The 13575-nt window shown below is 42.9% G+C and overlaps 1 protein-coding gene across 1 annotated transcript in view; it reads left to right on the top strand.

Moving 5' to 3' along the window:
- The window catches only part of tfr1a (transferrin receptor 1a), a 28799-nt gene extending 15856 nt beyond the window's left edge, over window positions 1-12943 (top strand). The window contains exons 11-18 of the mRNA XM_024009687.2: window positions 1791-1876; window positions 7165-7228; window positions 7379-7446; window positions 7540-7607; window positions 7790-7877; window positions 8595-8822; window positions 9084-9242; window positions 12592-12943. Coding sequence (XP_023865455.1) covers window positions 1791-1876; window positions 7165-7228; window positions 7379-7446; window positions 7540-7607; window positions 7790-7877; window positions 8595-8822; window positions 9084-9242; window positions 12592-12834 — 1004 coding nt within the window. The 3' untranslated portion in view covers window positions 12835-12943. The remainder of the gene's footprint in view (window positions 1-1790; window positions 1877-7164; window positions 7229-7378; window positions 7447-7539; window positions 7608-7789; window positions 7878-8594; window positions 8823-9083; window positions 9243-12591) is intronic.
- The last annotated feature ends 632 nt before the right edge of the window (window positions 12944-13575 follow it).

The following is a 13575-nucleotide window of genomic DNA, read 5'->3' as shown; positions in this document are numbered from 1 at the left end:
ACCTAGTTAGAATCAGAATCACCATTTATTTACCAAGTACATTTACATGTACCAGGAATCTGACCTGGTGAAGTGGTGCTGACATCGTCTTACAATAAATACACAGACAGAAGAATGTACACACACAGTGCCTTCAGAAAGTATTCAGACCCCTTGACTTTTCCCCCACATTTTGTTACAACCTTATTCTAAAATGGATTAAATACAAATAAAAATCTTCAGCAGTCGWCACACAATACCATATAATGACAAAGAGAAAACAGGTTGTTAGAAATGTTTGCAATAAATTAAAAACATAGAGACTTGAAATTGAGCTCAGGTGCATCCTGTTTCCATTGACCATCCTTGTGATGTTTTCTACAACTTGATTGGAGTCCACCTGTGGTAAATTCAGTTGATTGGACATGATTTGGAAAGTCACACACACCTGTCTATGTAAGTTCCCACAGTCAAAGGAATTGTCCGTAGAGCTCCAAGAAAGGATTGTGTCGAGGCACAGATATGGGGAATGGTACCAACAAATGTCTGTAGCATTTGAAGGTCCCCAAGAACACATTGGCCTGGCCTCATCATTCTTAAATGGAAGAAGTTTGAAAACACCAAGACTCTTCCTAGAGCTGGCCGCCCGGCCAAACTGAGCAATCGGGKAGAAGGGCCTTGACAGGGATGTGACCAAGAACCCAAGGGTCACTCTGACAGAGCTCTGTGGAGATGGGAGAACCTTCCAGAAGGACAACCATCTCTGCAGCACGCCACCAATCAGGCCTTAATGGTAGAGTGGCCAGAAGGAAGCTACTCCTCAGTAAAAGACGCATGACAACCCACTTGGAGTTTGCCAAAAGGCACCTAAAGACTCTCAGACCATGAGAAACATTCTCTAGTCTGATGAAACCAAGATTCWACTCTTTGGCCTGAATGCCAAGCATCACRTCTGGYGGAAACCTGGCACCATCCCTACGGTAAAGCGTGGTGGCAGCATCATGCTGTGGGGGTGTTTTTCAGTGGCAGGGAGACTAGTCAGGATCGAGGCAAAGATGAACGGAGCAAAGTACAGAGATCCTTGATGAAAACCTGCTCAGGACCTCAGACTGGGGCGACGGTTCATCTTCCAACAGGACAACGACCCTAAGCACACAGCCAAGACAGGAGTGGCTTTAGGACATGTCTCTGAAGGTCCTTGAGTAGCCCAGCCAGAGCCCGGACTTGAACCCGATCTAACATCTCTGGAGAGACCTGAAAATAGCTGTGCAGCAACRCTCCCCATCCAACCTGACAGAGCTTGAGAGGATCTGCAGAGAAAAATGGGGAAACTCCTCAAATACAGGTGTGCCAAGTTCGTTGCATCATACCCAAGAAGACTCGAGGCTGTAATTTCTGCAAAAGGTGCTTCAACTAAGTAAAGGGTCAATACTTATGTAAATGTGATTATTATAATTGTTTTTTTTAAAKAGGTAAGCAAAACATTTTTTGCATGTTTTTGCTTTGTCATTATGGGGTATTGTGTGTAGATTGATTAAATMGTTTTYCCCCCTCATCAATTTTAGAATAAGGCTGTAACGTAACAAAATGTGGAAAAAGTCAAGGGATCTGAATACTTTCTGAATGCACTATTCTATTCTACATGCATGACTTGCAGTACAGATATAGTGGGGGGGGGGAAATGGAACGATTACATAATACAAAAGAAAAATATCCCCATTAGCCTGTAAGGAGGCAACCAACTGTGAATGATGACGATAATGATATTCGTCCTCATGATTCCTGTCTTTTTTTTTTTTCTCCTTTGACAGATGGCTTCAAGCCCAGGAGGAGCATCGTTTTTGCCAGCTGGAGTGCTGGAGAGTTTGGGAGTGTTGGCGCCACTGAGTGGTTGGAGGTAAGAACAGCACTTGATATCAATTCAAACCTTAGAACAACWGTTTTTTTACTTGAGTATGTGTCTCAACCAATGATTTATATACAGTGCCTTCAGAAATTATTCACACCCCTTTACTTTTCCCACATTGTGTTACAGCCTGAATTTAAAATGTATTAAATTGACATTTGTTGTCACAGGCCTACACACAATACTCCATAATGTCAAAGTGGAATTAGGTTTTTATTTTTTTATTTTTTACAAATTAATAAAAAATGAAAAGCTTAAATGTCAAGTATTCAATCCCTTTTATGGCCTAAATAAGTTCAGGAGTAAACTATTTTTTTTTTTTTTAATTTTTTAAACTTTTTTTTATACAAGGCACATAAGAGTTTAACATGATTTATTTTTAATGACTACCTCATCTCTGTAACCCACACATRCGATCTGTAAGGTCCCTCAGTCGAGCAGTTAATTTCAAACACAGGAAAGAAAGCCTGTACCTAATAAACATATTAATCCTTTTTGCAACAAGGCAGTAAAGTAATACTGCAAAAATGTTTTGTCCTGAATACAAAGTGTTATGTTTGGGGCAAATACAACATATTACTGAGTAYCACTCTTCATATTTTCATGCATGGTGGTGGCTGCATCATGCTATGGGTATGCTTGTAATTGTTAAGGACTGGAGTTTTTCAGGATAAAAATAAATWAATGGAATGGCACTTAACACAGGCAAAATCCTAGAGACACCCCCAATAAAGGAGTGGTTCTGCAGGTGGTGACCACAGACCACTTCTCAGTTCCTATGCTTCCTGGCTGATGTTTTGGTCACTTTTGAATGCTGGCGGTGCTTTCACTAGTGGTTATGCAGAGAAACGGCAGTCTACAACCAAACACAAGTGGCTCAGGTAGTGCAGCTCATCCAGGATGGCACATCAATGCGAGCTGTGGCAAGAAGGTTTGCTGTGTCTGTCAGCGTAGTGTCCAGAGCATGGAGGTGCTACCAGGAGACAGGCCAGTACATCAGGAGACATGGAGGAGGCCGTAGGAGGGCAACAACCCAGCAGCAGGACCGCTACCTCCGCCTTTGTACAGGAGGAGCACTGCCAGAGCCCTGCAAAATGACCTCCAGCAGGCCACAAATGTCGATGTGTCAGCATATGGTCTCACAAGGGGTCTGAGGATCTCATCTCGGTACCTAATGGCAGTCAGCTACCTCTGGCGAGCACATGGAGGGTGTGCGGCCCCACAAAGAAATGCCACCCACACATGACTGACCCACCGCCAAACCGGTCATGCTGGAGGATGTTGCAGAACGTTCTCTCACACTCTGTCACGTCTGTCACATGTGCTCAGTGTGAACCTGCTTTCATCTGTGAAGAGCACAGGGCGCCAGTGGCGAATTTGCCAAACGTCCTGCACGGTGTTGGGCTGTAAGCACAACCCCCACCTGTGGACGTTGGGCCCTCATACCACCCTCACGGAGTCTGTTTCTGACCGTTTGAGCAGACACATGCACAACTGAGAAGTGGTCTGTGGTCACCACCTGCAGAACCACTCCTTTATTGGGGGTGTCTTGCTAATTGCCTATATTTCCACCTGTTGTCTATTCCATTTGCACAACAGCATGTGAAATTTATTGTCAATCAGTGTTGCTTCCTAAGTGGACAGTTTGATTTCACAGAAGTGTGATTGACTTGGAGTTACATTGTGTTTGTTTAAGTGTTCCCTTATTTTTTTGAGCAGTGTATATATATGTAAATAAGATATATCTCAGCAAAGAAGAAACGTCCTCTCACTGGCAACTGCGTTTATTTTCAGCAAGCGTAACGTGTAAATATTTGTATGAACATAACAAGATTCAACACCTGAGACATAAACTGAACAAGTTCCACAGAAATTGAATAATGTGTCCCTGAACAAAGGGGGGGTCAAAATCAAAAGTAGCAGTCAGTATCTGGTGTTGCCACCAACTGCATTAAGTACTGCAGTGCCTCTCCTTCTCATGGACCACAGCCAGATTTGCCAGTTCTTGCTGTGAGATGTTACCCCACTCTTCCACCAAGGCACCTGCAAGTTCCTGGACATTTCTGGGGGGAATGACCCTAGCCCTCACCCTCCGATCCAACAGGTCCCAGACGTGCTCAATGGGATTGAGATCCGGGCTCTTTGCTGGCCATGGCAGAACACTGACATTCCCGTCTTGCAGGCGGGTGGCATTGTCATGCTGGAGGGTCATGTCAGGATGAGCCTGCAGGAAGGGTACCACATGAGGGAGGAGGATGTCTTCCCTGTAACGCACAGCGTTGAGATGGCCTGCARTGACAACTGGCTCAGTTCGATGACGCACCGCTCCAGACCATGACGGACCCTCCACCTCCAAATCGATCCCGCTCCAGAGTACAGGCCTCGGTGTAACGCTCATTTCTTCGACGATAAACGCGAATCCGACCATCACCCCCGGTGAGACAAAACAGCGACTCGTCAGTGAAGAGCACTTTTTGCCAGGCCTGTCTGGTCCAGCGATGGTGGGTTTGTGTCCATAGCTGACATTGTTGCCGGTGATGTCTGGTGAGGACCTGCCTTACAACAGGCCTACAAGCCCTCAGTCCAGCCTCTCTCAGCCTATTGCGGACAATCTGATTACTGATGGAGGGATTGTGCGTTCCTGGTGTAACTCGGGCAGTTGTTGCTGCCATCCTGTACCTGTCCCGCAGGTGTGATGTACCGATCCTGTGCAGGTGTTACACGTGGTCTGCCACTGCGAGGGCGATCAGCTGTCCATCCTGTCTCCCTGTAGCGCTGTCTTAGGTGTCTCACAGTACGGACATTACAATTTATTTCCCTGGCCACATCTGCAGTCCTCATGCCTCCTTGCAGCATGCCTAAGGTACGTTCACGCAGATGAGCAGGGACCCTGGGCATCTTTCTTTTGGTGTTTTTGAGTCAGTAGAAAGGCCTCTTTAGTGTCCTAAGTTTTCATAACTGTGACCTTAATTGCCTACCGTCTGTAAGCTGTTAGTGTCTTAACGACCGTTCCACAGGTGCATGTTCATTAATTGTTTTTGGTTCATTGAACAAGCATGGGAAACAGTGTTTATTCAGAGGTATTTTTTTTCCCATTTTTATTTTTTTCATTATCAATTTGTCATTATGGGGTTTTGTGTGTAGCTGGGTGAGAAATATTTAATACATTTTCAATTCAGGCTGTAACACAAAGTGGAATAAGTCAAGGGGTATGAGTACTTTCTGAAGGTACTGTATACACTAGCTGAAGCCACCGCTCCTCCATCTTGGCACTCCCCCACCATTGTAAAACAATTTCTATTACTTTCTAAATATATATTAATATGTACATGTTTATTGTAGTAGACACCATAATGCATTTGAAATTATATGTGAGTCAAACATATTTTTTTGAATAACTTTTCGAAAGTTCTAGGGCTGTTTTTCAGCGTTAAGCCGGTGCAATTGTCAAACGGACGCTAGTTTTCAACTTTTACATGTTTTTAAAGCCGGCGTTCTTCTATTTTCAAACCCTAGTGCCAGGATTGGTAATTTACCCGTCTTTATATGAGCTCACTGGCGCTGAGGTGGGAGGAGTGGCAATATGTGAGGTGTGTTCTTAAAAACGTGTGCCAATTTCAGTATGCAATGGTGGGGATATTTATGACCAACCGAAAGCTGGTTTTAGCGGTARCACCGTTTATGGATTTTGAAGTGCAGCCTATCAAGCTGTGGTGCAATGACCAATGCATTCGCTAAAATATTATAGATTTCGTTAAAAAATATTTCTTAAAGGGTTTGAATCGTAATAACGCTTTGAAATAAATCGTAATCTCCAAAGATTTATTAAAAGATCACGTTTGGAACAGCAAGGTAGTAAAGATCTGTTGGTATCTAAGGTGGTTACCATGACACCAGGATAGCAGAGGGTAGATAAGATCAGACGTTGTCGGAATGTTTCAAAAGTGTTGCATAAAGATTTGTTGGCATTTTTATTGCTTTGAAATGTATAGGAATGAAGGATGTAGGTAATGTTGTCATTCTGGTGTAGAAGGATTGTTCTACTCAGTTATATCCCTTTTATCCGTGTAGGCTATTACATTATTTTAGCCAGCTTCTGTTATTATTTTGGATGTGCATACAAAAACCGTACTATAACAAAAGCTGGATCAACAGCCATGTGTCTGGTGTTTTTGTTATCCTGCAGCCAAGTAGCCTATCCATAAAAGGTTTCTAGATGGTCTACCTGCAGTGCATAATCCATTCGGCTCGTATCCATCCCCCATTTCGAAAGAGCGCCTCTTGTCCGGCTACAAAAGACAAGCTCCTCCAAACAGGCTATTTACATTTTWAAGTCCTATAACGTCATATCAACGGTAGGCCTAGGCTATAACACCTGCTTATTGATAACGTGCCTCACACYTACAATACAATTTACGGAAGCCTAGTATTTAAAAAAAATAAAAATAATAATAATAATTGTGATAGCAACAGTAAAAAAAAAGAATAAAGAATTTAAGTTGTGTAGTCAACATTGTTGTAATTGGCGTCAATGACTATATGCCTTTACCCACTTCTCAGATGTATTTTTAATTTAAAAAAAAAATACTAATCTGAGAAGTGGGTAAAGGCATATACTTGTTGACGCCAATTACAACAATGTTGACTACACAACTTAAATTCTTTATTTTTTTTACTGTTGCTATCACTCATTACTGTAGCCTATGCTATTTAAACTGTAGTATCAAGCCACAACGGACTAGGACAAGAATATTCTGTGCCCCTAGCTGAATTGCACTTGATAATGCAGACTGGTAATAACCTACTGAACTGGAGACCCAACAAATGTAGTATTAAAGCCATGRAACGCCTTGATTGACCAGTGAGTGACCAAACCCTCTCGTACCTACAACTTATTTATTCATCAAAACCCTTTCGCGCCACCGCTAGCTATTGCGCTCATAATAACGGCTGTGAAAATAACTRCAATATTTTGGATTGACCTGTAGCGCTACCGTCAGTGCTTAGATTTGCCATTGCGTTAGTTAAAATAGAGCCCGTAATGTTAATGTCCTTACTACAACAACAAAAATACTTAAATTCATAATTCTTTTCCCTAAGAAACATTTAATTGAAATGCTGTAGAATTCCTGTAGAATTTTATTCCCATAGAAACGGCTCCTTCTGGGGAATGCCAATCTGGCTGACCGGTGGCTTCAAAGCCTCTCATTGGCCAATACATGGCATCAGTAATCCAGGGTTTATATACATAATTAGTCTCAACTCGTTTCTGTTTTCAGGGTTATTTGTCTTCTCTGAACATGAAAGCCTTCTCTTACATCAACCTGGATGGWGTTGTAACAGGCACGTATAGTATATTTGATATCTGTACACAGAATGCATTGTTTGGTTTGTGCCAATGACAGTTTACAGTTGAAAAAGGTTATACATGAAAACTTAAAAGTAATAAGGTGAAATAGTTTCCTCTTGAATTATGCAATGTCTCTCTCCCAGGTTTCCCAACATTCAAAGCCTCGGCCAGCCCTTTGATGTACACACTCATCCAGAGAACGCTACGGGAGGTTAGATTTACGTAGCAGCAGATCATGTGACACGATTTCTCGTTTCATTATGAAGCCGTGATGTTTTGAAACCTGTGCTGTTCTTCTCCTCAGGTGAACACTCTCAGTGACTCCGGTACACTCTACTCTACAGTCCCCGGGCCCAACTGGGAGGCAGCAGTGTAAGTGGGACTTGGTGGCATTTGGGAAGATCATAACAATGTGGCTCAACGTGTCAAGTATTTATTCTAAAGCAGATCCCACATGATGTTAATTGAATCGCTTATAGAATTAGGGGACATTTTCACCGCCATATTTGTATGATTTGTGTAGTCATGTTTTTGTCTTTTTTATGTTTTAACAGCATGGAGCCTCTGAGGCTAAATGATCCCGCTTATCCCTTCGTCACCTTCTCCGGCATCCCAGCCGTCTCATTCCGTTTCACCACAGAGGTCAGTTTGTGAAAAGTGCCTTTACAATGCCTACATAAGGGTCTCGGCAGTACACCACGATACACATAGAAATAGACATTTTAAAACCCTTATACTCAACTGGCAGACCGCGGTACGGAACCGGACCCACAACAGGGTCAATACGGGCCGGGACCCTGGTATCGTATAAACGGACAAATGTGTTGAAATGCAGGTCATTAACTTTAAAACGGCAACATTTTCAGTCTGTCAATAACAGGGGTGTGAACAGTTTACATGGGTTGTGGGGTGGGGGGGATTTGTTACTACTATGATGAATGACAATATCCAGCTGGACTTTTTGCCATCTAGGAACTTTGTGTAAATAGTACTTGAGTAGCCCTGTTATAGAAGACCTGGAGAATCAGGTCCTGTCAGGGAAGCTTTCCATATCCTCTGCTCCAAGATGGCCCCCGGGAACCACAACAATTAGATCCTTGATCCCATTCCTGTCAGATTCCACTGTTCGTTCGATCAGGCTTTGCATTAAAAATGATCTAAAAATGTCTGGTGTAATATGACCGATCACTCTCTCTTTCTGACAACACCAACACAATATAACAAATGTTATTGCTACCTGTTGTTATTTTATGAACCCCGTTTTCCCCCACATTTTGAGTAATGCCAGTAATTGTTTAGCATTCGGTTTCTACCTGTAATCGTTGACATTCTTTACCCTTTAACCACCATGTGTCTCAGGGTGAGGAATACCCATACCTCGGGACACTGGATGATACACGCGACAAGCTGTATGGCGCCACGTCCAACCAGGTGGCCAAGCTGGCGGTGTCTGCAGGGCAGTTCGCCGGGAAAATAGCCCTGCGGCTGGTCCACGACCACCTGCTGSGCCTGGATGTGGAGAAATACAGCCGCCTGATCCGCGCCCACGTGTTCGCAATTAACTCCAAGATCAAAACAGTGCAGAGTGTAAGTCGAGTCCGATCTGCTTAATTTCAGCGCAGTGCAGAATTGCTCAGCTAGTGGGAAAGGACATGTTCACTGTCTGGTAATGTGAACTTGGTGGAAGAATTTATAAGTTTAGTCTTCCTGTCGTCTTGTTTTCCTGTCCATGTCTATTCGTCTAGGATTTTGTTTTGTGCTTTGTTTAATCTGTCTCAAATTGACCTTCATTTGATCTCGGTGCTTGTTTTGTCTGTCCTCATTTAATCTTAATTTTGTTATCTCCAGATGCAGCCCCAGCTGTTGCCTAAGTCGCTGACTGTCCAGTGGCTGATGTCTGCGACGGGCTCCTACAGCCGAGCCGCCAGTAGCCTGTCCACTGAAATCGATAATAGTAACCTGGAGGAAGCAGATGTGTGCCGTAACATCAACGACCGTATCATGAGTGTGCGTGCCTGTCCCTTCAAGTGTTATCTGGTCCTTTGAGATTATTTTGTTGTTGGAATTGGACTGCGTACGGCAGGGTTAGGGTTACGGTGCCTTCATGGGGTGTGAACACTTTCTGACTTTTTCCCCACATTTTGTTACAAAGTGGGATTTAAAATGGATTTGTCATTTTTTGACAACAACCTACACAAAAAAATACTCTGTCAAAGTGGACAAAAAAATTCTAATTTGTCAAATATTAATGAAAAATAAAACACTATTTATATATATATATTTGTACCTAATTAGTTATTTTCAAACTTTGCCATGAAATGAGCAGCAGCAGTACAGAACCATTGCTAGACTGGCACATTAGACTGCACATTCCTCACTCGCTAGATGCGCAACTAAATTAGTTWGWTTTCTTCTACTTAAAAAAAAAAAAGGTGTTCTGATGTGATTTAAGCATTGAAATGGACTCAGAACATCAAATTTTGTTTCTCTTTTGAACAATTGTAATTTTAAGTGTGAAAAAATAAAAACATWATTTGGGAAAATATAAAACTGMATTTTGGGAGGACACCCCTTWGTTMWKAACWATTATTTCACCAGGTTTATTGAAAGAAACCAGTGCACTAATGTATATTGTACACTAAGGACCTGGGGAAGAGTTGCAGGGGAGAAAAGCATAAAAGAAAAGTCTGTTTTTCATTATTTAAAAAAAAAGTTGCTCTCATGCTAGAAAAGGTTGTAGACCCCTGTAACACAACAAAAATGTGGGGGGGGAATCAAGGGGTGTGAATACTTTCTGAAGGCGTCATGTACATCAGGATTGGAGGTCCATTTCAATTCCAGGCAATTCAGAAGGTAAACCCGATTCCACATTTTTAAAAGCACTGAAGAAAATGTCAATTGAAATATGTGTACTTCCTGAATTGACTGGAACTGAAATGGAATTGACCAACCCTCATGTACACATGATCCTTTTGAAAGCAAACTCGGTGTTGCTGGGCTGCAGTGGCTGCAGGCCAAAAGTATGAATTTCAAGTATTTTGAAAAATTACACCAATAGGGAGACTRATTWAAAAAWATATATATATATATTTTAAGTGCCTCCACACATGGTTCATCCAAAATGTTTTGGGACACTAAAGTCCATGGAGAATAAGAGTACCTCCTCCCAGCTGCCCACTGCACTGAGACTAGGAAACACTTACCACTGAAAAATCCACGATAATCGAATTTCAATAAGTATTTCTCTACGACTGGCCATGCTTTCCACCTGCTTACAACAACCCCGGCCAACAGCTCTGTACCCCCTGCAGCAACTGGCCCAAGACCCCCCTGCTTCTCCTTCACCCAAACCCAGACAGCTGATGTTCTGAAAGAGCTGCAAAACCTGGATTCCCTACAAATCAGCTGGGCTAGACAATCTGGACCCTCTCTTCCTAAAATTATCCTCCGCCATTGTTGCAACTCCTATTACTAGTCTGTTCAACCTCTCGTTTTGTCTGAGATTCCTAAAGATTGGAAAGCGGACGCGGTCATCCCCCTCTTCAAAGGGGGAGACACTCTAGACCCAAACTGTTATAGACCTATATCCATCCTGCCCTGCCTTTTCTAAAGTCTTCAAAAGCCAAGTGAACAAACAGATCACTGACCATTTCGAATCCCACCGTACCTTCTCCACTATGCAATCTGGTTTCAGAGCTGGTCACGGGTGCACCTCAGCCACGCTCAAGGTCCTAAACGATATAACCGCCATCGATAAGGGACAGTACTGTGCAGCCGTCTTCATCGACCTGGCCAAGGCTTTCGACTCTGTCAATCACCGTATTCTTATCGGCAAACTCAACAGCCATGGTTTCTCTAATGACTGCCTCACCTGGTTTACCAACTACTTCTCAGAGTTCAGTGTKCCRAATCGGAGGGCCTGTTGTCCGGACCTCTGGCAGTCTCTATGGGGGTGCCAGAGGGTTCAATTCTCGGGCCGACTCTTCTCTGTAWACATCAATCATGGTGCTCTTGCTGCGGGTGATTCTYTGATCCACCTCTACGTAGACGACACCATTCTGTATACATCTGGCCCTTCTTTGGACACTGTGTTAACACACACCTAAATGAGCTTCAATGCCATACAACACTCCTTCCGTGGCCTCCAACTGCTCTTAAATGCTAGTAAAATGAAATGCATGCTCTTCAACCGATCGCTGCCCGCACCAGCCCGCCCATCTAGCATCACTACTCTGGTCGGTTCTGACTTAGAATATGTGGACAACTCTAAATACGTAGGTGTCTGGATAGACTGTAAACTCTCCTTCCAGRCTCGCATTAAGCATTTCCAATCCAAGTTAAATCTAGAATCGGCTTCCTATTTCGCAACAGTCTCCTTCACTCATGCTGCCAAACATACCCTCGTAAAACTGACTATCCTACCGATCCTTGACTTTGGCAATGTCATTTACAAAATAGCCTCCAACACTCTACTCAGCAAACTGGATGTAGTCTATCACAGTGCCATCTGTTTTGTTACTAAAGCCCCATATACTACCCACCACTGCGACCTGTATGCTCTCGTTGGCCGGTCCTCACTACATATTTGTTGCYAAACCCACTGGCACCAGGTCATCTATAAGTCTTTGCTAGGTAAAGCTCCGCCTTATCTCAGCTCACTGGTCTCTATAGCAACATCCACCCTTAGCACGCGCTCCAGCAGGTATATTTCACTGGTCATCCCCAAAGCCAAAACCTACTTTGGCCGTCTTTCCTTACAGTTCTCTGCTGCCAATGACTGGAACGAATTGCAAAAATCACTGAAGTTGGAGACTTATATATCCCTCACTAACTTTAAGCGCCAGCTGTCAGAGCAGCTTACTGATCGCTGCAGCTGTACACAGCCCATCTGTAAATAGCCCATCCAACCAACTACCTACCTCATCCCCATATTTGTTTTTGTTTTTCTGCTCTTTTGCACACCAGTATTTCTACTTGCACATCCTCATCTGTACATATCACTCGTGTAAATTGCTAAATTGTAATTACTTTGCCACTATTGGCCTATTGCCTTACTTCATTTGCACACACTGTATACAGATTTTTCTATTGTGTTATTGACAGTACGTTTGTTTATCCCATGTGTAACTGTTTTTGTTGCACTGCTTTGCTTTATCTTGGCCAGGTCGCAGTTGTAAATGAGAACTTGTTCTTAACTGGCCTACCTGGTTAAATAAAGTTGAAATAATAAATTAAATAAAAAAATKGTGTAACCTTGGGTACATAYGGCTCATCGTGTAACCTTGAGTGTAGGACGATACTGACACATTTTAAACACTTCTGTTTTAGTTACCTTACTTTCCTCTTCCTCCTGTAGGTGGAGAGGGACTTCCTGTCCCCATACACGTCTCCCAGAGAGACCCCGTTCCGCCACATCCTGGTGGGCTCCGGCTCCTACACCCTGAAGGCTCTATCGGACCACCTGGACGCCCTGCAGRTCGACCACTCGGACGCCAACGCTGATCTGTTCCGGATTCAGTTTGCTTTGGCAACCTGGACCATCCAGGGCTGCGCCAACTCACTGGCGGGGGAAGTCTGGTCCATAGATAACATGATCTAAGCCGGCCTCAACATGTYCTATTAAACAAAACACCCAATATAGCCATCAGTCAAGGCACCATCAGTAAGGGTCACCCATTCAGGAAAATGAAATAGAAGTGTTCTGTATCATCAATAACTCAACCTCCTTTTTTTCATATGCATTGTAACTCTCATCAGTATGATATGCTGTACTTTACCTTCCGCACAAGGCCCSAAAAAATAACACTTAAATTCAACTGCCTTAAATTTCACTTGTTTGAGAAATAAGTGAAAAGCCATTATCACTCTTGCGAGAAAAAAAAATGTGAAATGCATTTCCTAACGCCGCATTTGAAATATATTGGTGCTAAATACGAATGACTAATGGCCTACAAATGTCACAGTACTTACTAGTATGRCAATAACGCAGTTTTGGCCCAATATCAAAGGTCACAAACACCTAAATTGTGTGTGTAAACTCAAGAGGTACTTTGCGATTACAACAAAAAGGTTATTATGGTTCTATTACCTACCATGAACAAAATTACAATTTTTTTACAATCCGAAACTGCTGTTACTTTACATTGGATTCAAACCTGGGCTGTTTTTTTATAGAGATTATGGTGCTGAAAACTTTAGAACGAGACCTGGTCTGAGAGCTGTTGCCAAATTGGTTTAAATGTACATTCAGTTCAGAAAGTAACACAGAATAGATCGTTATCAATAAAACGTCTCAATATTCGATTTGCCTGGTTGGTGGGAAGGAGACCGCAGCTCCGCT

This window comes from Salvelinus sp. IW2-2015, linkage group LG19 (assembly GCF_002910315.2).
Source record: "Salvelinus sp. IW2-2015 linkage group LG19, ASM291031v2, whole genome shotgun sequence".
Lineage (NCBI taxonomy): Eukaryota > Metazoa > Chordata > Actinopteri > Salmoniformes > Salmonidae > Salvelinus > Salvelinus sp. IW2-2015.
The sequence above is the reverse complement of the archived record's forward strand: the minus strand, read 5'-3'. Positions and strand labels throughout refer to the sequence as shown.